The sequence below is a fragment of the Gymnodraco acuticeps genome, unplaced genomic scaffold (assembly GCF_902827175.1).
Source record: "Gymnodraco acuticeps unplaced genomic scaffold, fGymAcu1.1, whole genome shotgun sequence".
Taxonomy (NCBI): Eukaryota; Metazoa; Chordata; class Actinopteri; order Perciformes; family Bathydraconidae; genus Gymnodraco; species Gymnodraco acuticeps.
In genome coordinates, this window is record NW_022991063.1 from 600463 (window position 1) to 621604 (window position 21142).

The following is a 21142-nucleotide window of genomic DNA, read 5'->3' on the forward strand; positions in this document are numbered from 1 at the left end:
GATGCCCTGTGCCCTTTGAATTTAGTTAGAAAAAGATTACTCGTCACCGGCTTGGTCTTCAATATCAGGATACATGTATTTATTATCCTTGCAAGCATGGAAGTAGTCATCACACACAGGGCTGCGTTGGACAAATAGTTCCCAGAGTAGAGTCATACATCCGGCTACGTACACAGCTACGTAGGGCCTCTGTTATCATGTGCTACTCTGATATAGAAGGAACATTCAGTATTTTCCCAACATTTATACTTAAATGGTGTATTTACAATCACAAAGTCCTACTGTTGGACAGTTGATTTTGAACTAGCAAATCATTTTCCCGAAGTGTATTAGGACTTTTTTTAGTTGTTCAGTCAGATAAAGGGCTTTTTACCGTAACTCAAACGGAACAAAACTATTACCATGTCCAAATGTTGTTTGCAAAAGAAAAAGTTTCAGCTTGCAACCTCCCCTGAAACCACAACTTGTCATGTTATCTTTCTATATATTAATAAAAACAGGTGGACATTGTATAAAGAATAATTCAATTTAGCTGCTTCAGTTTCCAGGTCCTATTGCTCTACTGCTGGCTCACTTTCAAACTCTTTCATGGCTTACTGAGATATGGCGCCATTATAAATGTTATTAGTAACAACTTAAAGGCTACACATAATGCTCTCTTTCAAGTTCCTAGTTGTATTTCATGTTTCTTCTAGTACATGTATACAGTGGCAATAGAATGTATGTGAACCCATTGGAATTTCCTGGTTTGAGCATGAATTTGTCATAAAATCTGATCTGATTTTCAACTTATCACTTGTCACAATAACAAACAAATACAATGTGCTTAAGCTAATAACACACAGACATTTATAATCGTTCATGTCTTTTTTAAACACAGTCATCTTTGCTGGGCACCCACTTAGGGAGCGTCAGCAGATGCTTCTTGTGTATGGGAAACTCCAAATATTTGAGTGATTATTAGAAATCAAAAACACTTCAATTAATAAAACAAGGTTTGCTAACCCCTAACTCTGTTAGCTTTTGTTTAAAGTCGAGGGGTTCATATATATTTAGCTTTTCCAACCTACCCAGGGAATGTTTGAATGATGTTTTCAATATGGACAAGAACAAAATTAATAGCCAATTATTATTGGTCTGCTATGAGTTAAAACAGAATGTGTTTGTTGATTGTTGTAACTAAGGTGAAGATATGACCATCATTTAGTACCAATCTACAAATCTATACATAAAAACTGTTTTTTCCAAGGGTTCACTTACTTTTTCTTGTACATGCTTTAATTTGCAAAAAGCACATGCTTGTTTTTAGCACTTGTCTCTTTTAAGGCCCGCTCTTGAAAATGACTGTTCTGATTGGCTTGTGTGAATGACGTTCCTTTGCAAAGGTATGGAATTGTCTTCTGGGAAAAAGGTCTATGTAGAATAAGTATCAATATTTCGGATGCACTCATCTTTGGATTAGATCATGTGAATGAATGACTTGTTTACAAACAACATGTAAAACTTCTCGGCTGTAACTTTGACCAATATCAGAGCCAATGGAAAACTGACTTGGAGGCCTTTTAACTGCTTTTGTTAAGAGAACCGTCTTGATTTTATGACCAAACAGATACATAGAGGGACTAGTTATCTGTGGTTCAGCCCTCCTCCTCCTCCTCCTCCTCCTCCTCCCCCCCCTCACCTCTGCCAGGATCCCGGGGCCTCCTTACTCAGTTACAGCGGGTGATAAAGACTGTGCTGCTTTCTCTTCCTCCCTCCTGCTCTCCATGTTCCTGTCTCCACCTCTACACCTCCTCCCTTTAACCTTTCCACACATCTCTATCCCTTCTTTCTTTCTCTCTTCTCCTGCTGCCCATTGTCCTCTTCCTTCTCGTTCTTTCTTCATCTCTGTCTGTGCTGTCTGCGTCTGTCTGGCAGCCTGGTGGGAAGATGAATGTGTGGGGGAGGGGGGGCAGCAGTCTGGCCCTCTGTTGGCCGCCGGGCCCTGGCACTGCTGGGTAACTGTAAATGCTGCAGGATTAATGGAGGATGCCCACTGGTGCCCGTTGTTGACCGGCTGCTCGATACTGCCCCGTGCAATCTGCCACTGAGCCTCGGAGTCGCAGCCCCCCCCCCCCCCAGATCAGGGAGGTTCAGCTCCGTCCACCACACCTCCTCATCCCCATTTGATGTTAGTCTGAGTGAAGTCTGTCCGGAGTGTCCCCTACAGGTTTTCCCACATACTCAATGCCTCCCTGCTCAGGTACAGGCTGTGCGTCACCACCGCTAAGCTTAAGGCGGCTAATGTTCGCCGTGATGTCGCTTCTTTTGTCAAATGTTAGCAACCTCCGTTTTTATGACACGTAGAAGCTTCAGACATATGCAAGTCAGGTATTTACAGACATATTTGATGTCATAGATCGAAAATTGACATTTCGTTTTAACGAATGTTCTTATTTCAGGCATCACACATTAAAAAAAACTGTTAACTTTAAAGGTCACCTATTATGCAAAATGCACTTTTTATCAGAAACAATGTGCGACGTGTTTTGGAAGTAATATGGTCTGTGTTTACATTAGACTTAGACATAGACATACTTTATTGTCATTTCAACAAGACACAGAGTGTACTATTAAAACGAAATGTCGTTGTACTGGCTTACAGGAACAGGACAATATAAAAACTTGCTAAAATTGTACATATAAATAAATAATAGTGACGTGGTGCTGATAAAATTAAAGATAAAGTGTGCGTTTAAAATATAAAGACTTACTATACATATAAATAAAATAGACATACTATATAAAACATATGTGCTCTTTACACAACGTAATGTAATCTTTATGTTACTGGTCTACTTGCTGTTCAGCAGTCTGATGGCATAGGGAAAAAGCTATTGCAGAATCTGGCTGTTCTGCTTTCAAAATGTTCTGGGCTTTTGTCAGGGAGCGTTTCTGAGCGGTGTCTCTGATGGGAGGGAGAGACACTCCGATGATCTTCTCTGCTGTCCTGACCACTCTCTGCAGAGACTTCCAGTCTTTGGCGTTGCAGTCTCTCGACCAGATGGAGATGCCGCTGGTCAGCACGCTCTCTATGGTTCCTCTGTAGAACGTGGTGAGGATGGGAGGGGGGAGCTGTGCAGGAAGTGTAGGCGCTGCTGTGCCTTCTTACATAGTGATGTAGTGTGAGTGGACCAGGTCAGACTGCTTGTGATATGCAGCCCCAGGAACTTGGTGCTGTCTGTAGTCTTCACTGCTGTGCCGTTGATGTGGAGTGGTGGGTGACAGTGCTTTTTGTTCCTGAAGTCGACAATGATCTCTTTTGTTTTATCGACATTCAGGATCAGGTTGTTGGTGTTACACCAGTCTGTCAGATGTTTCACCTCCTCCCTGTAGGCCTGTTCGTTGTTGTCCCTGATGAGTCCCACCACTGTTGTATGGTCCGCGTACTTTATGATGTGGTTGGTACTGAACCTGGAGCAGCAGTCGTGGGTCATCAGGGTGAAAAGCAGTGGACTCAGAACGCAGCCCTGCGGGGAGCCGGTGTTTAAGGTGATGGTGCTGGAGGTGTTGTTACCGACCCAAACATACTGGGGTCTCTCTATTAGGAAATCCAGCAGCCAGTTACACAGGGGTGTGTTGAGTCCCAGGGGTCCCAGTTTGTTTACCAGATGCTGGGGGATGATTGTGTTGAACGCTGAGCTGAAATCCAGGAACAGCATTCGCACATGGGTGTTCTTCTCCTCCAGGTGGGCCAGGCTCATATGGAGCTCAGAGGAGAGAGCGTCCTCTGTAGAGCGGTTAGGGCGGTAAGCAAACTGGAACGGGTCAAGTGTGGGGGGAAGTATGGAGACGATATGGTTCTTTACCAGCCTCTCAAAACACTTCGTCATGATGGGGGTGAGTGCCACAGGCCGGTAATCATTCAGGCAGGTCACTGAGGATTTCTTTGGCACAGGTACAATGGCTGCTGCTGCTGCTGATTAGCAAGCTATCGCTGTACTGGAGAGAGTGGGTGTTTCTCAATGTCGAGGACGCTTCCTTGGTAAGACATGTCTTCCGAGTCAGGTCCATCAGAGGCTAGGCAAAAATCCTTCCTTTCATTCGGAGAACGAAGAATGGAACAGGCGAGCAAGTGTGCAGGTGTGCGTCATATGAGAGGCCCCGCCTTACATTTTCCACCACAGATTTTGGAAATTGTTCTGTGCGCAAAGCATTGTGGGGATTTTAAGACCGCGGAGGCTACACATGTGCAGCCTCGAAATTTCCTGCAACGAAGTACGCCGGCCTCAGTAGAATTCCAAGTATGCTGGACATTGGAACAGTCCTTCGGCGGGACTCGATGACGTAGTGTCCTTGAAATAGTGGCTCTGGAGCAGCTGTCCTCGACATTGAGAAACACCCAGTATGTGTAAAGAAGCAGGATATAAAAGGTACTGACCTTGTGGTAAACACACGAGAGAGAAAGTGTTTGAGCTCCATGCTGTTTCAGAAATAATGCTTGATGTGGTTTGGAACATAATATGGCAGCGTTTAGCTGAGTTTCTGCTGGTAGACAGCCTTCTCTTCAGAGCTCCAAAGGGTTCAGCAAAGGGATCAGCACTTTAGTAACTACAATGGATGATCGGTTTGGTATTTTGAGCAAAAAACTTCCGAGACATGTTTTGTATCTATATGGCCCTTTTTAAATTGTTAAATTATAGCATACTAGGTGAGCTTTAAGACAAGAGAACCTGATGTGGTTAATACAAACAAATGTTCAGCTTTTAACCTGTTCAACCCGGAGGCCCGCGGGGGCTGCAGGGGTTTTTTTCCACGAAACTGTGTCTCAGGGCTTCTTAACATTTAAAAACGTATTCATGTGTCATAACAACTTAACGGGAAGAAACTCAGCTAACTGACAATATGAACCATTTTTACGGAAACAAAACACAAGTCTCACAAGAAGCGTCTAAATGAGCACTGAGTGAAAAAATGCTAACACACTTAGCACAGAACTCTAGGTATAAATACCCTTATTACATATCGGATCTGCACAAACAAGATATTGATTAGCAAGCTGAGATTCCACAGATTCTAGGGGTATAGGTATCATCACTGAGCTATCTGAACTCGCGACAGGGGAAGCAAACACAGACATCACAACACAGAGCTTTACGGAGCAAACACGGGACATTGTCTTACCTTAGCTGTTGTTCTGATCAAAAGTTGTGTTCAATGGCATGAAAACGATAAACACACTGCTGAAGGTTAATCCATAGGTCAATCCAATGTGTTTGTCACTTTGAAATGATTTCTGATAATCCATCGTCATATTTGTCAATAACAGAGTTTTCATATAGCTGCTACGATAGCTACTAGAGCAGGGGTCTCCAACCTTTTTTAGGATGAGAGCTACTTTCAAAAAATAAAACAAGTGGTGAACTACTTTTACTTCTCTTTTTTTGCAGTGTATATATTTAGCACATTTTAACATTATACTTTATGTGCTGTTTGGGTCATGTGGGACCCGTTTTCAGTGTTTACTAAAAGAACATGTATGCAATTTAATTATTTTAACCTGCTTTATGAAACACTCAGATGAAAGGGAGCTGTATACTTTTCAATAATCCAAACATCTTTAGAATATGATCACAACCAATAACAAATCATTTAAACTGGTTTATTCTTATCTTATGTTACCTATTAGCATTCTTTCTTTTTATTTATGCATATTTTACTAATCACTCCCCTTTTAAACTGTTGCAAGAACGTTATTGGTCGATATTCATTGTGGGGGAGGAGGGGTGTTGGATAGATATAGAGTTGTAGTAAGTTGATAGAGTTCGCTAAGATTGAAGTTTATGCATAGGGTAGATTCTTTTAATTACATTTCCTTTTTTGTGTGTGTATTTTTTACATTTTGGATTTGCTTGGCGAGCTACGTATTGAGGTCTTGCGAGCTACCGGTAGCTCGCGATCGACGTGTTGGAGACCCCTGTACTAGAGTGTATGACACGCATCACTCATTCACCAATGGGTAATGTTTAGATGGATTGTAGGAACTTCCCCTCGATTCTATTGGCTCTAATGGTTCAAAAGAGGTGTCAATCATCAAAATCGACTGAGGGGGGCCAAAGATATGGAAAATGACGCCAGAAGTGTTTTTTTTGCTCTAAAAAGGTCAAATGTCACTTGTTTTGCATCAATCTTGATACAGGGTACTTATTATATGTTATAGTTTGGATTCCTAAAGCTTTTAGTCCACTATCCCATCATTCCAGGGTGGTTTTCACTATAAGTAATCTTTTATTTTTGGACGGACACTATAATTTACATTTTTTTACTATGTTCAATCTGAATTTACTTTAAAATTAAAAAAATCCATATCGATTCTGACTGTTCTACATCCAACTCACAGGTTTATCATTGCTTTGAGAAAAAGATTATTAATTTACCCCTTTCAGAAGTGAAGATATAGTCATTTGTTCTGGGAATGTCATTTTCGAGCCTGACAAGTTATTAACTTATTGCTAACTTATTGCTGCATCATTCTATAGGGCTGAACAATTAATCAACATTTTGTCTAAATCAATATATAGACTAATGCTATATCAAGACAGCATCAGGTGCAATATTTATTTTTCTGGGGCATCGCGGCCATTTTAGGAGGATAGAGTCCATATCAGGGGTCTCTAACCTTTCTTCATCTGAGAGCTACTTTGAAAAAATGAAGTGGCCAAGAGCTACTTGCATCACATCGCTTACATTTATTCACATAGCACTCATCAGTTGAATTAAGCTACTTTTGTATACGTGTGAAATTGCAATACCCAAAGCTTATCAACAATCTTTACTTCACATCAAGGTCCAAGAAAACGACAATTTCTCACATATTATTATGGCCCTCATATACCTCATTCACACCAACTGTGTTTCAGGGCCGGTTCGGAGCTGGAGCTTGAAAAGCCCCAGGTTTTCCTGTTCACACCGCAGCGGAGCAGCCTCTTAGCTCCGGAATCCGGTTCGTTTCAAGCACCAACATTTCCGGCTAGAGCAAAAGCACCACATACGTCACACTTACGTCGAGGCGGGGGCAGGGGCAGGGGCGGGATCAACTCCTGAACAACAACAAGAAGCCCGCGTTTTATCCAGTTTGTACACAACGATGGAGAAACTTAACAAGCAGCGGTGGTCTACTGAAGAGACCAGCTACCTACTGGGAATGTGGTCTTCCGAAGAGGTACAGAGGAAGCTGGAGCACAATCGGCTATTGTTGTTGTCGGTGTCAGCTGTGAGGGGTTTCCGCTCAGTTTGGCTTTATGAAGCAGGCACGCAAACGGTTACGTCATGACGCAAACGATGACGCAATGACGCAGCACCAGTCGGACTCTGGGCGGTGTGAAAAGAGCTGGAGCTAAACCGAAGAACCGGTTCTGAACCTGAAAAGCTCTAGCACGGAGCTTGAACCTGAGTTGCGTTGGTTTGAATGAGGTAATAGTAAGTAAATCACTGAACATTCACATAAATGTCCAAGAAAAATTAGTTTTTCCTTCTTATTATGGCCCACATAGTAAATACATCACCTTAATCACCACCTTGCAAGCATCTTATGGCACAAAAATGTAAAATAAGTGGCATTCACTCTTTTTTTACAGTTAGTGAGCTGACTGGCGCTGCATGGAGTCCACCATAGAGGTGTATACTGGAGTGTACCCACTTAGGTTCACTCTAAGAGTCCTTGAAATGTTCTGTATTTAGATTTCATTCATGTCAGAAAAAGCTGATTCACAAAGTAGAGCCAAATAAAGCAGACGTGTTCAGTGCTGCTTGGTGAATGTTCTTAGAGTTTACTGGGTCTACAAGGCTCCAGAAATGTTGTGAGTTTTGCTGAGGCTTAAGCTGAACATGATTTTGGAGATTTATAACCTCCATCTCCATCTCCACAGGATTGACACTGAACAGTTCAGCCATCTTTTTCTTCTTGTTCTTCTTCGTCTTGACATGACATTATAAACCATAATACATCTGTATGGTCTAGCCTCCCTATATCTGTGTGAAATTGTTCCATCCTCAAAAACAAAAAACTAATGCTTCTGCAGTCTAGCTGCAGCTTCTAGCAACGGTCTTCTGTTAAAGAAAGGACACTGAATGTCCTGAATGAGGCATCACACACAGGACTTGAGTCTGAACACAGCAGACAACAGGAGTATTTACAACAGCATATAACAACTAAAATAGTGCATGTGTGCACACTGACATTCTCTGTCTTACTGTTACTGGATGTATGAGATTAAGTTAGCTTCATCATCTCAATCAGTGATTAAGTGAATAATAACGTTTCTATCAGGTCACTATCAGCCTGTAACTCATTATTTTTAGGGCGGGGTTTGGAGGAACGGAGAGGAGACGGTGATCGCGGAAGCTTTTTTCCTCCTGCCTTCACAAACTTTACACGAGTATTTATCAACTGAAAATAGCAAGAGGACATTCATACTCTGCAATCCAAGACTTGATTAAATCCACCAAAAACCTGACATGGTGCTAACGCGAGCATTTTTTAAAACATAAATCCATGTGTTTCTGAGCCGCAGCGACACGGACTGATTCAGGTGCATTCGACGTGTTGGAGACCCCTGGTCTATAGCGACAGCAACCTCAATATATATCAGTGTTCCCCCAAATCATCCCAGTGTAGTGCTTTGTGTTCCTGTAGTAAACACATTCAGCGTCTCTTGCTGATGTTTGCTACGTCTCCCTGAAAGAATAAAGTGTAATCTCATGGTCCTTTCTTTGTTTTGTTCATTGATCATAGGAGTGTCTGGAGCAGCCAGTGGCATCACAGAGCCTACCAACAATGTGTATAACGGTTAAAGGGAAACAGTTACGGATACTCCGCTCGCTGTACAGGTTAAGTCAATAGATTGCAGCCACTATGTTCCTCCAAAGAGGGCCGACTTGCCGTTGATGACGTCACATTCTTATTCCCTATAGGCGACGCAGTAACAGAATCTGGATTTATATCTGATAGTTAATCAGGTCTGTGTCCCAAACCCCCTCAGAGGTTGTTGTAACCTGCAGACCCCCCCAGGAAGCAGTGTGACAACAGGCGGATCCTACCTGGCCCATCTGTCTGCCAGCACTCAGTGGTGAACTTGGAGTTGAACTAAAAGGAGGGGGGGGTCCGCCTTGACTTCCTGCCACTTCTTTTGTGTGGCAGCTGAAAAGCAGGGAGCAGTGCAGAGGCTGATGTATGGGAGCTGTATTGAAGCCGAGGGGTTTGGAGACAGCCACGGGGAACCTGAGGAGGGGGGCAGAGATGGTCTGACCGATTACACTGTGTGAAGAGGGGGATGAATGAGGGGGGGGGGTGCAGTCGCTGAGTAGTCCATGTCTGGGCCACACTGCAGGCTGCCACATGCACAGACATTCTCAGTCATTGAACTTCCTTCCTACACTTACAAATGTGATTGATGGAACGCATCGGTTAAGTGGAGCTGATGGTGGTGTTGCCCCCCCACACACACCATGTGTTGTGTTAACCTCTGGCCTGGCTGTGGGCACGAATCTTAACAATACACAGAGGCTTCACCTTGGATTTGACCCCAGTGTTTTGTCTGGGCTTAATGGGTTTGCAAATTCAAGAGTAATGGAGGCTGTGGGTTGTTTATGCAGGACAGGTCAAGAGCGGGAACTTGGCAATGTGGGTATCAAGAAACGCTTGTTATCTGTGCTTGGCTAAATCAGAATCAGGTTACCTGTGTTAGTCCCACAGAGGCTGAATTGACATTTTAGCACAATTGAAATTAATAAACAGCAGCAAGTCTATGTACATATCTAAAGTATAAAGGACATGAACCACAAGAATACTCAATATAAAATGTACTACATCAATTTGTGGAGAATTCCCACAATATATTACAGTAGCAGAAAAATATATACATATGGTAGTATATCAATTACAGTTTTGTAAGTAGCAGTTGTGCCAAAGTGTTCATTGTTGTTCATTGGGGAGGAACCAAAACGATGAAGCAGTGAGTTCTCTGCAGGCCGGAGGTGAGCTGTTATAAAGTGTTATGGCTGCTGGCAGGAGTGTGTTCCTGTGTCTGTCCTTGTGACAGCAGAGCTGGAGCATTCCTTAAAGAAGGAGCTCCGCTGTCTGTCCAGCTGCTGGTCACTCATTCTTATTACATATAGGCCTACTGTATATTCTGTTTTATGCAAGTAAAACATGGAAAGGTGCAAATAGGGTATTTATTACATGATGCCATAACGTTACTCACTAATAATGGTTTGTGAAGCACAAAGAGTTAGCTTTGTGTATGAATTTGATTTAATAGGCTGGTGCACTCCATGCATCTGTCTTGGAAAATCCTGTTTAACTTGACTCCATCTTCTTTATTTCATAGAGGCACTCAAAAAGGTGTCACAGCTACAAACCTCTGGCATCTTAATGGAAGCTATACGGCAGAGTTTCCGTTATTTTTTATTATTATTGTTCGCCGGTCAACATGTCCGTTAAAGTTTAAATCTTCCGGACAACATTTGAAAAGTGCCGGTCAAATGTCTTCTTTGTTATTTATTGAGCTTTAAAACAAATTGATATGATTCGATATTAAACAAACTAATTATAGTAGATTAACTATTCAAAAGTGTTCAGTAACTTACAATAACACGAGAATAATAAACGGAGCGCTCTCCCTCTCCTGGCAGCCCGCCAGTATCATGCAGCTCGCGGATCAGTAATGAGTGACCCGACAGTAAAACTAAACATATCTATAACTAGTTTAGGTAGTTTGAGAGGTCATTAAAATAGCTACGTGTGATATTCTAACCTGAAGTGTGTGTTTTGTCCGCTCACCGCTGCATGTGATCATGCAGAGCTGCGTGTCCACTCGTCAGCAGCAGCTGATCTCTCTCTCCCGTCAGATTAGACTTCACTCGCGTTTATGTCCATATCGATCAGATCCAGCTAGTTCTAGCTAATGATAGGACTACCTGCTTATTAAAAGACACCTAAACAATAAGCGTCGCTATGCAACCGGGTGAGGCCACAAAGTATAGCGCAGCATTATGCATTTGTTTACATGCCCACCGGAAACCCAAGGCATTACCAACAGATCAACGCACAATCAACCCATACAGGACATCTCTTTCTCCACATTAAGTGTTAGACATTAGAATTGACTATTCTTGTCTGTCACATACTCTTCTTGTCTGTCACATACTCTTCTTGTCTGTCACATAAGTGGCGCAACTGAAGCGGTATTGCGCTACAGGGAAATTATTTTGACCGGACATTTTGACCGGAGAGATTTGGATTTGCCGTTCTTCAGCATATTTTACCGGTCATAGTCCGGTAATTACCGGCTAACGGGAACTCTGCTATATGGTAACTGTGGTTATCCTCTGACTTTCTACTTTAATAACATCTACGCTAGTAACATCTTCACAGTATGTCAACATGTACTCTGGCTTTGCACCAAACTGTGAAATGTCTTGTACCAATATTTTGTTATGGATATTTAAGTTTTCCAGACGGTGTATCCTAATGACTCTCCTGGAGGTTCCCCATGATGTTGCTCTTTAGTGAAATATCTCCACAACTATTGTATGGATTTGGTATTTGTACCGAGATTCATGTTCCCCACAGGATGAATTGTGATTTCTTTGGTGATTCCAAACATTTCCTCGAACAAATCCAGTAACATCCGTGATGCGTCTTTGCAGGAACAACCCTCACCCATACATCACTGCTCTGGAGAACCGAGTGGACTGCTGGCCCGCTCTGCTGCTGGAGATTGATGACTTCATCCAGCAGGCTGCTGAGAGGTGAGCATGGCTGCCACACACTGAAGGCTCCATCCAATCACCCTCCTTCACTGCATGACTTTCAGAGCCATCTGTGGCAGGCATCGTTTCGAGATAACTCATCTAACTATCATCAGCTGTTATTATGTAGTGAAACAAATACATACAGATACAGCACCATACATACAGCATGGATCATTCTCTCTACAAGGCTTCAATATGAGGAATTTCCACACAGTATCAACCTTGACCGATTGATATTTGCCGACATAATATGGTGTCTGTATTTTCTGCAGGAATGAACCCGCCTACGTCACCATGCTGGCCCCCTTCCTGCGCTACCTGTACTGTGAGCCTCAGAGGCAGCCGCAGCACGCCCTGCTACGCCATGGGCTCCTCAGGGTGCTGATGCCCTCTCACCCAGCAGCCAGATCACTCCTCCAGAACAAGGAGCAGGACCCGGTGTTTGAAAGCCTGCTGCACTGCCTCTGTCAGCTGGTGCCACACATGCAGGTAACAAACTAATATCAGATCAGAGCCCAGTCTGCTCTGATTGTTTTGCTGGCAGATGTCCCACCCCTTAGGCTTTGTAGACCATTTACATGCACATACAAGCACAATAGGGCCCCTTTAACAGGGTTTCCTCTCTTGCTGATAGGTGGACAGTGTGGAGGCGGTGCTGGAGTTCTGTGGGTTCGTAGACGCCCTGCTGCAGGTTCTGGTCCCGGCCCCTGAGCAGTGGAGGTCAGAGAGGGTGGGGCTGACCCTCCAGCTGCTGTGTGCCTGCAGGTGCTGCCTCCGGCTGAATGCAGACTGCAGACCTCTTCTCAACCTATTACAGCAGCTCCTGCCGGCCTGCCAACAGGTGACACCAGCAACGATATGACCCAATACAACTTCAGATTATTATTTTAATATTTTATTCATTGCACATTTTTAATTTGTTAAAACATTTAAAATAAATATTATTATCTTATTCTAAAAATTGAGCATACAAAAAAAAAAATCCCCCACTTGGATAAATTCAGTGTTTTAATTCTGATAATATGTAAGATATATTTGTGCCAACTTTCATTGTCTATGTGTATAGGAGCTACCATTGGACGAGCTGTTGATGGGCGTGGCCCTTCTCCTGCTAGAAGTCCCAGCAACCCAGCAGACCAGCCTGCTTAATCTGGGTAAAAAACCTCTTTCATAAATAAATTAAACAATATTTTTGGATAGCCAAGGGAGAGACATCCAGTACTCAAGAGATGTTCTTGAAGTCTGAACTTTCTCCTGTCAAACACTGCTACAAATCCCTTTCCCTGTGTGATGGGAGTCATCACAGACAGCTTATTCATTACAATACAGCAATGTATAATGCATTCTGTTTAGTAGTGTATGGATTTGTTCATTGAATCATTCTGACTCATTGTATCTGTCCTGCATGTCGAGTAGGGCTGCAACAAACGACTCATTTGATAATCGATTAATCTATCGATTAATTAAACGATGAATCGACTATTCGGACTATTACTGTATGCGTTGCACAATTTCTCAGCGCTCTTATTTAGCCATCAACTTTTAGATGTAGCTTGAGGTTGTTTTAGGCATGTGGAAACTAACAATGAAGACAATCAAGATGAATACTTGATTCAAAAATACATATATTATTAAATTAACTAAACAAAATTAACATTGCTTTTTATTTAAATTAAATAAATAATATTTCACATCAAAAGAAACAACAATGTTTTAACAAATCGTATTAAATAATAATAATTAAATAATCTGATGACAGAACTGTAAACAGAATAGCTGAAACTTTAACAAAATAAAGAGTAACTCGGTTACCTCTAATCATTAACCCATGTTTGTATAATGGAGTTAACTCCGTGTGTTGCTGCTAGCATAACACCTGACGTGGAAACGTTACTCGTGGATGGGGGGGCTACAGAGCTGCTAGAAAGACAGTGGAACCCGGTGCATTCCTCCGTCTGAATGTGGTGCACTTTTGCTAAATGTTTGACACATTGCTCGTGTCACCGCCCTTACATGCTAAACTCTCTTGGCAAGGAGCATTGTCCACCTCAAGACGGGTAACATTTAACCACACCTTGGAGCGCTTCTCTCCGCCATCTCCTCCGTGTGTTGCTGCATGTAGCAGCCGCGTGTGTGTAAACTGCCCCGCCCCCTCGCGCACAGACGGGAGAGAGAGATCTCGTCTCGATTGGAAAGGTCGAAAATACATCAGACGCATTTTTGTTTGTCTTTTTGCATACAGTATTAGAAACTAGTTGGCGACACTAAGACTGCGATATAATGTAGCAATAATACATATGACATATATTGTTTAAATGTCTCCAGTACCGATAAAAAGACCGATAACGTTGGAGCTTAACGGCGCGTAAAACACACGTGATGACGTCACCAACGAATCGATGACTGAATTAGTTGGCAACTAATTTGGTCATCGATTTTAATCGATTAAGTCGATTAGTTGTTGCACCCCTAATGTCCAGGTGTCATTTAAAAAACCCTTTCCATCAGCTTATATTGCATCGTCTTTATTTTTGAGAAACTACCCTTTTGGTCAAATATCATGCATTACCACTGACGTTACTGTCCATTTCTTACATGTGTTTGTAAATAGCCAGAAACACAACCTGAGTTCATTTCTGCCCTGCATACAGTGCATCCATGCCAAGAGCTTTGTCTACAGAAGAAGAGGTCTGCATGGCTCTGCATGTAATACCTGCCTTTGTCTGAATGTCTTTCATTTTTGTAAGCACCTTGAATTGCCTGGTGCTGAAAGGTGCTATATATATAAATAAACTTGCCTTGCCTTGCCTTACACATTGACTCAATATATTGATCCTGCATTTATGGGTTCCCATAGTTTTCATAATGACTTTCTTTACATGAATTGATCTGTACTGTAACCGTCACGTCTTATGAACATTCCTGAAAATGACTGCATTTGGTGTTTTCTACCTTATTTGTCCATATGGATTCTTTACCCCTCGTGTTGCCCTCCTCTGATTGGCAGCTCTGAGTCTGGTCCCTGAGCATGGGGAGCTGGCCCCCTGGCTGAGTCCGGTCCTGGTTCTTCCGGTGCTGCAGCTGCTGTCCTGCTCGGGCCTCACCGAGGCGCTGGCTGACCAGCGGAGGCACAGACTCAACCAGGACTTGGCCCACAGCCTCCTCTGCAGAATCAGCAGGGAGACGGATAAACTCCCACAGGTAACATTGAAGTCTGTGGGAGAGGAACTCCCTCTGGAGGGAACACAAGGATTTTAGCCTTTGCAGACCATTTACATGCACAAACAGGAGAGGAACACCAAAAACAATTATAGGGCCTCTTTAAAACATGGGGAGCAGTGCATATTTCCAGACAGTCTCCCCTGGAAGATATCCAGATGTCCATTCAGATGTTCACATGAAAATGTATAAAATGTTTGGTTAAGGAATTACAAATATAAACATTTGAGACTGAAGAACAAATCCTGGCTCCTTTCACAAAGGGTGGGCTTTCTGTTTTAATGCTTGACCTTTTTCAATTGAAGATTATTTTATATATATATGTGTCGATTTATAGATTTTAGCCCCAAGAAACAAATATTTGCCTTTCTCCTCCTCTCAGCCCAGCCCACCACTGGCTCTTCCTCTCAGTTCCTGGTACAACGAGCTCAGCGTGGCTCTGTCCATACTGCGTAGAGTGACGGAGGACCCGGCGGCGGCAGCTGATTGGCTGCTGTCCGTCAGCTCGGCCCTGTCCTCCGGCCAGAGCCAGCTCTGCTCCCTCAGCCTCATGGTGACCCACCTCCTCCTCACGGGGGGGGAAGACGTCTGCCAGCTGGCTCTGAAGGCCATCCAGGCCCTCGCTGCTGCAGAGCCCTGCCAGGTACACTCAGTGATTTCCATTTAAAAAGAGCTTTTTTACAACAATAAGCAGAAACATGTATGCCTAATATATATTTACATTTATTTTGAGAATGGCTTTCGCTAATTGTTTATATTTAAATGTATTTGTTTAATGTAAAATAAATACAAATATATATATATATAATCAAATTGTGAAAGGCATAATGAGGCATAAGTTACAGTGCATTATCAGGAATAAATATTCTAAAATGTTTCTAAAAACAACAGATTTAAAGTAAGACAGACTGCTAAAAGGTTGTAAGAGGTACAGTTTTTATCTTTACATAATACATTTCATTCATTAGTGAGGAAAATGTTAATTCATTTATTGTGATTGATTAAATCTGTATTTCACTTTTCATAAAAAAAAGAAAGAAATAACACGGCTATGATAATGGCTCCTGAACATCATCATATTAACTCAATTTGAAATTGAGTTAAATCCTTTCTCTATTTAGTGCGAATGGTGTTTACAGCATTCCACTATAGTGCTTCAAATCTTTATTCCCCTTATTTCAGCCAATACTTTGGCTCTCCATAACTTCAGCTTATTTTCAGCTACAGAAACCATTCAAATATTAAACTATTCAGCCTGTTCAGGAATCGATGGGAAACCTTCAACTTTTTCAAAATATTTCATACTTTTTGAAATATTCAGCTTTTTAAACTCTTTTTTTAACATTGAAGTCAATGGGAAGAGCCTTCAAATCAGCCAATACTTTAGCTCTCCATAACTTCAGCTTACTTTCAGCTACAGAAACCATTCAAATATTAAACTATTCAGCCTTTTCAGCAATTGATGGGAAACTTTCAACTTTTTCAAAATATTTCATGCTTTTCAAAATATTCAGCTTTTTAAACTTTAAACTTTAAACTTTTTGAGATATTGAATTTAGTTTGTAGAGAGGCCTTTTTCAGATTTTTACATTAGAGTGGATGGAGCAGCTCGTGCTTTGATCTCAAAACCGAGTGCAGGACAGCTCGAAATTCTCCCCCAAAAATGTTTTAAACTTGCCATAATTCCCAAACCCTACACTCATCAGACATATTTTTTCATGGAAAACGTAGGAAAACCTCTCCTAGGTTGAAAAATAAAAAAAAATAAGAAAAAATATTAAACAAAATGCCTCTTGAGGGCATGAAGTGACAAAAACGTTCAACATTCCTCCATTGAAGCCCATTGTAATTTCAGGCAGATATTTCCTCACGTTAGCAGCCACACACCTTTAGTTAAACTGCCAAAAAGGCCACATTATTAACCCAAAACTACACAAAAATTACACTTCAGATACTCAACTTCCTTGACATGCTTCACGTTTTGAAATGTCACAGATATCTGTTACGGTTCTTCCACAAAACGTTCACATGTAAGAGGTTCATCTCTCATTCAGAACAATGGAAACCTGTGATCTCAACAGAGCTCGTTAGCTCAACTATAAACACCTGTGTAATGGAACACGATGATGTCATCACTCCAACTGACATGCAGCAGACTTCAACAGTCCAGCTGTGAAGACATCTTCGGGACAGTTTGGAGATTTCTTCAAATGTCGTTGCCATGGCAACACAATGCTCGCCTTGAAACACGGTTTTCTCATAGCTTCAGTGAAAATACTCCAAACAGCCCAGAACTTCACAGGTTTGATAACGATGCAGCCATCAATGCATCTAAGCGTAGTATGGGGTGTCATCAAATGTCGTTGCCATGGCGACAGACCTCTCGCCATGAAACACGATGAGGCTGTAAGTGCAATCGACACTGTCCAATCGTCCCCCAATCTTCACTTGTATATCACCGGTCCATGCCTCAAGAGCTCTACGCCAAATCTGAGATCTCACCATATGCCGTTTCCATGGAAACGCATCCCTTGCCATAAAACATGATGTCGCTATAAGTCCAATGGACACGGTCCAATCGTCCCCCAATATTCACTTGTATATCACCGGTCCATGCATCAACAGCTCTACGCCAAATCTGAGATCTCACCATATGCCGTTTCCATGGAAACGCATCCCTCGCCATAAAATATGACTATAATATATATATATCACTATAACTCCTATGCAAATGTTCAAAGAGTGCTCAAACTTCACATGTGTGCTAACAGTCCAGCCGTGAAGACATCTACGTGACAGTTTTGAGATTTCTTCAAATGCCGTTGCCATGGCAACACAATGCTCACCATGAAACACGGTTTTCTCATAACTTCAGTGAAAATACTCGAAATGGCCCAAAACTTCACAGCTTTGGTAACAATGCAGCCATCAACACATCTAAGAGTATTATGGGATGTCATCAAATGCCGTTGCCATGGCGACAGATCATTCACCATCAAATTAGTTCAAAAGTTTCCCAAGCCTTTTTACTTTCTTTTCTCATCTTAATACAAATTTATTCACTACTACTTACATCTGATATTTAACTCCTTCAGCCTATTTTCAGCTGCAGAACCCATTCAACTATTACATTATTCAGCTATTTCAGGACATCAAGGCTATACATGTTGCTATACAACCTTTTCTTTTAAATATTAAGCTTTTTCTGCATTTGTTTAGCTAAAAGCAGCTACCATTCAGCTAATAACACATTCAGCTTTTTCTGCATTTTCAGCTAAATTCAGCCATAAATGTTCACAGTTTACAGCATTCGCACGCATTTTCTGCAGGAAATGCATGTTCTAGTTGCAATTAATTATTTCCACATTTACAAGACAACAAACAGAAAAAAATACAACAAACAACCCGAAAACAATGACAAAAAACTCGGAGTTGAGCCGCTCCTCCTTCGCGTCGAAAGGAGCCAGTTGAGGTAGTTCGGGCACCTAGTTAGGATGCCACCTGGGCGCCTCCCTAGGGAGGTGTTCCAGGCACGTCCAGCTGGGAAGAGACCAAGGGGTAGACCTAGGACCAGGTGGAGGGATTATATCTCTTCGCTGGCCTGGGAGCGCCTTGGGATCCCCCAGTCAGAGCTGGTTGATGTGGCCAGGGAAAAGAAAGTTTGGGGCTCTCTGCTGGAACTGCTACCCCTGTGACCCGACCACGGATAAGTGGGAGAAGATGGATGGATGGATGAATACATATTCATTTCTTGGGGAATTTATTTACCTTAACTTTAGGACAATGGTCAAGTAGTGAAATAAAGATGACTTACAGTTTAAAAAAACATCATTTGAAATGTAATGCTCTAAAATAGTCTCTTTAAAGAAGCTCTCCCAGCCTTCAGCTGCTGGATGTTCTACAGCTCTATACAGAGAAGGCTGACAGACCTCCCAGACCCCCGGGACTGTAAATGGAGTCACAAGCTGCAGAAGATGATGTGAAATATAACATGGTGTTATGGGCTGCTCATTACCGCGCTCGTTAGACGCCGCCGAGTTTTCCCCTGCTGCTCTAATTGCTCCCAGAGTGCCACTTTGCTCCGCTGGATGATGGCTTGGTAGAAGCGTTATTGGCATATGTGAATCTTTTGACTTCCCACCTCATATAATTGCATCATATTTGCCTGCTCAAACCAAAAACACTCATTTCTTTGTTCAAGTGTTATGTCAAAGCTATATGCATTCTATATATATATATATATATATAATGGATGAATGGATAATGGATGAATATCTATATATATTCATCCATTATAATTCTTTGGGATAGTATTATGAAGTGGCTAATCCTGGGTTTTAAAATGTCTGAAGCCACATGAGGTCAGGTGTCCGACACGCACAGAGATGCTGTTTAGTTCCACTTGAAAAATATGATTTATTGAACAATAAACTCCGGTTGACTTTCAAGAAAAAACGAATAAATCAAAAATCCAAATATCTCTCATGTGATAATGCAATCATCAAAAATACGGTGATGGAAATAATGCGCTAGATGCTAACATATGTAAATGATGTGCAACATAATGTGATCTACTGTATATAGAACAATGCAGATAGTAATGTGGTCAGAAAGTGTTGGCCTACGGCCATCCAACCCTGATGTCCTTGTCCATTTCAAGCCTCGCCCATCACAAGATGACATAAATAACAGTTCTGAAAAAGAAAATCATACATAACTGTAACTCATATATATCTGTTGGATACAGTATTTTCATCATAAATCAAAAGGGGTTAATGGCTCCAATAATTCTATTGATAAACCCGGCCTCTCATGGATTCATGCTGAACGAAATCTCCCTTTCCTTCTTTTCCAACTCACCTCTTCCTCTCTAGCAGGTGAGGTTGTTGCTATGCAACGGCCAAGGTGCAGGGCAGCAGTAAGTTATGTTAATGAAAGGCTGTAACACTGCAGAGCCTGTGGACTACATGCAACCAAAGACCCTGACTACTTCCTGTTTCTGACCTCCACACTGAATGGAATAATGAACCGTTAACCCTCGGTAGTCCTTCATCCATTCAAATTCAAAGGAGTTCTATTGGCATGACCATACCGAAAACATAGTACTGCCAAAGCACGTTGTAGATAGGTAGAATAGATGGATAGATAGATGGATGGATAGATAGATAGATGGATAGATAGATAGATAGATAGATCGATGGATGGATGGATAGATAGATGGATAGATAGATGGATAGATACAGTGAGGCAAAAAAGTATTTAGTCAGCCACCAATTGTGCAAGTTCTCCCACTTAAAAAGATGAGAGAGGCCTGTAATTTTCATCCTAGGTACACTTCAACTATGAGAGACAGAATGGGGGGAAATAATCCAGGAAATCACATTGTAGGATTTGTAATAAATTAATTGGTAAATTCCTCGGTAAAATAAGTATTTGGTCACCTACAAACAAACAAGATTTCTGGCTCTCACAGACCTGTAACTTCTTCTTTAAGAGCCTCCTCTGTCCTCCACTCGTTAACTGTATTAATGGCACCTGTTTGAACTCGTTATCAGTATAAAAGACACCTGTCCACAACCTCAAACAGTCACACTCCAAACTTCACTATGGCCAAGACCAAAGAGCTGTCAAAGGACACCAGAAACAAAATTGTAGACCTGCACCAGGCTGGGAAGACTGAATCTGCAATAGGTAAGCAGCTTGGTGTGAAGAAATCAACTGTGGGAGCAATTATTAGAAAATGGAAGACATACAAGACCACTGATAATCTCCCTCGATCTGGGGCTCCACGCAAGATCTCACCCCGTGGGGTCAAAATGATCACAAGAACGGTGAGCAAAAATCCCAGAACCACACGGGGGGACCTAGTCAATGACCTGCAGAGAGCTGGGACCAAAGTAACAAAGGCTACCATCAGTAACACACTACGCTGCCAGGGACTCAAATCCTGCAGTGCCAGACGTGTCCCCCTGCTTAAGCCAGTACATGTCCAGGCCCGTCTGAAGTTTGCTAGAGAGCATTTAGATGATCCAGAAGAGGATTGGGAGAATGTCATATGGTTAGATGAAACCAAAATAGAACTTTTTGGTAAAAACTCAACTAGACGTGTTTGGAGGAGAAAGAATGCTGA

The 21142-nt window shown here is 42.0% G+C and overlaps 1 protein-coding gene across 1 annotated transcript in view; it reads left to right on the top strand.

The window, feature by feature from the left end:
- focad (focadhesin) overlaps window positions 1–21142 on the top strand; it is a 79310-nt gene that overhangs the window by 13791 nt on the left and 44377 nt on the right. The window contains 6 exon segments of the mRNA XM_034236623.1: window positions 11689–11790; window positions 12066–12282; window positions 12428–12634; window positions 12860–12947; window positions 14801–14994; window positions 15395–15655. Coding sequence (XP_034092514.1) covers window positions 11689–11790; window positions 12066–12282; window positions 12428–12634; window positions 12860–12947; window positions 14801–14994; window positions 15395–15655 — 1069 coding nt within the window.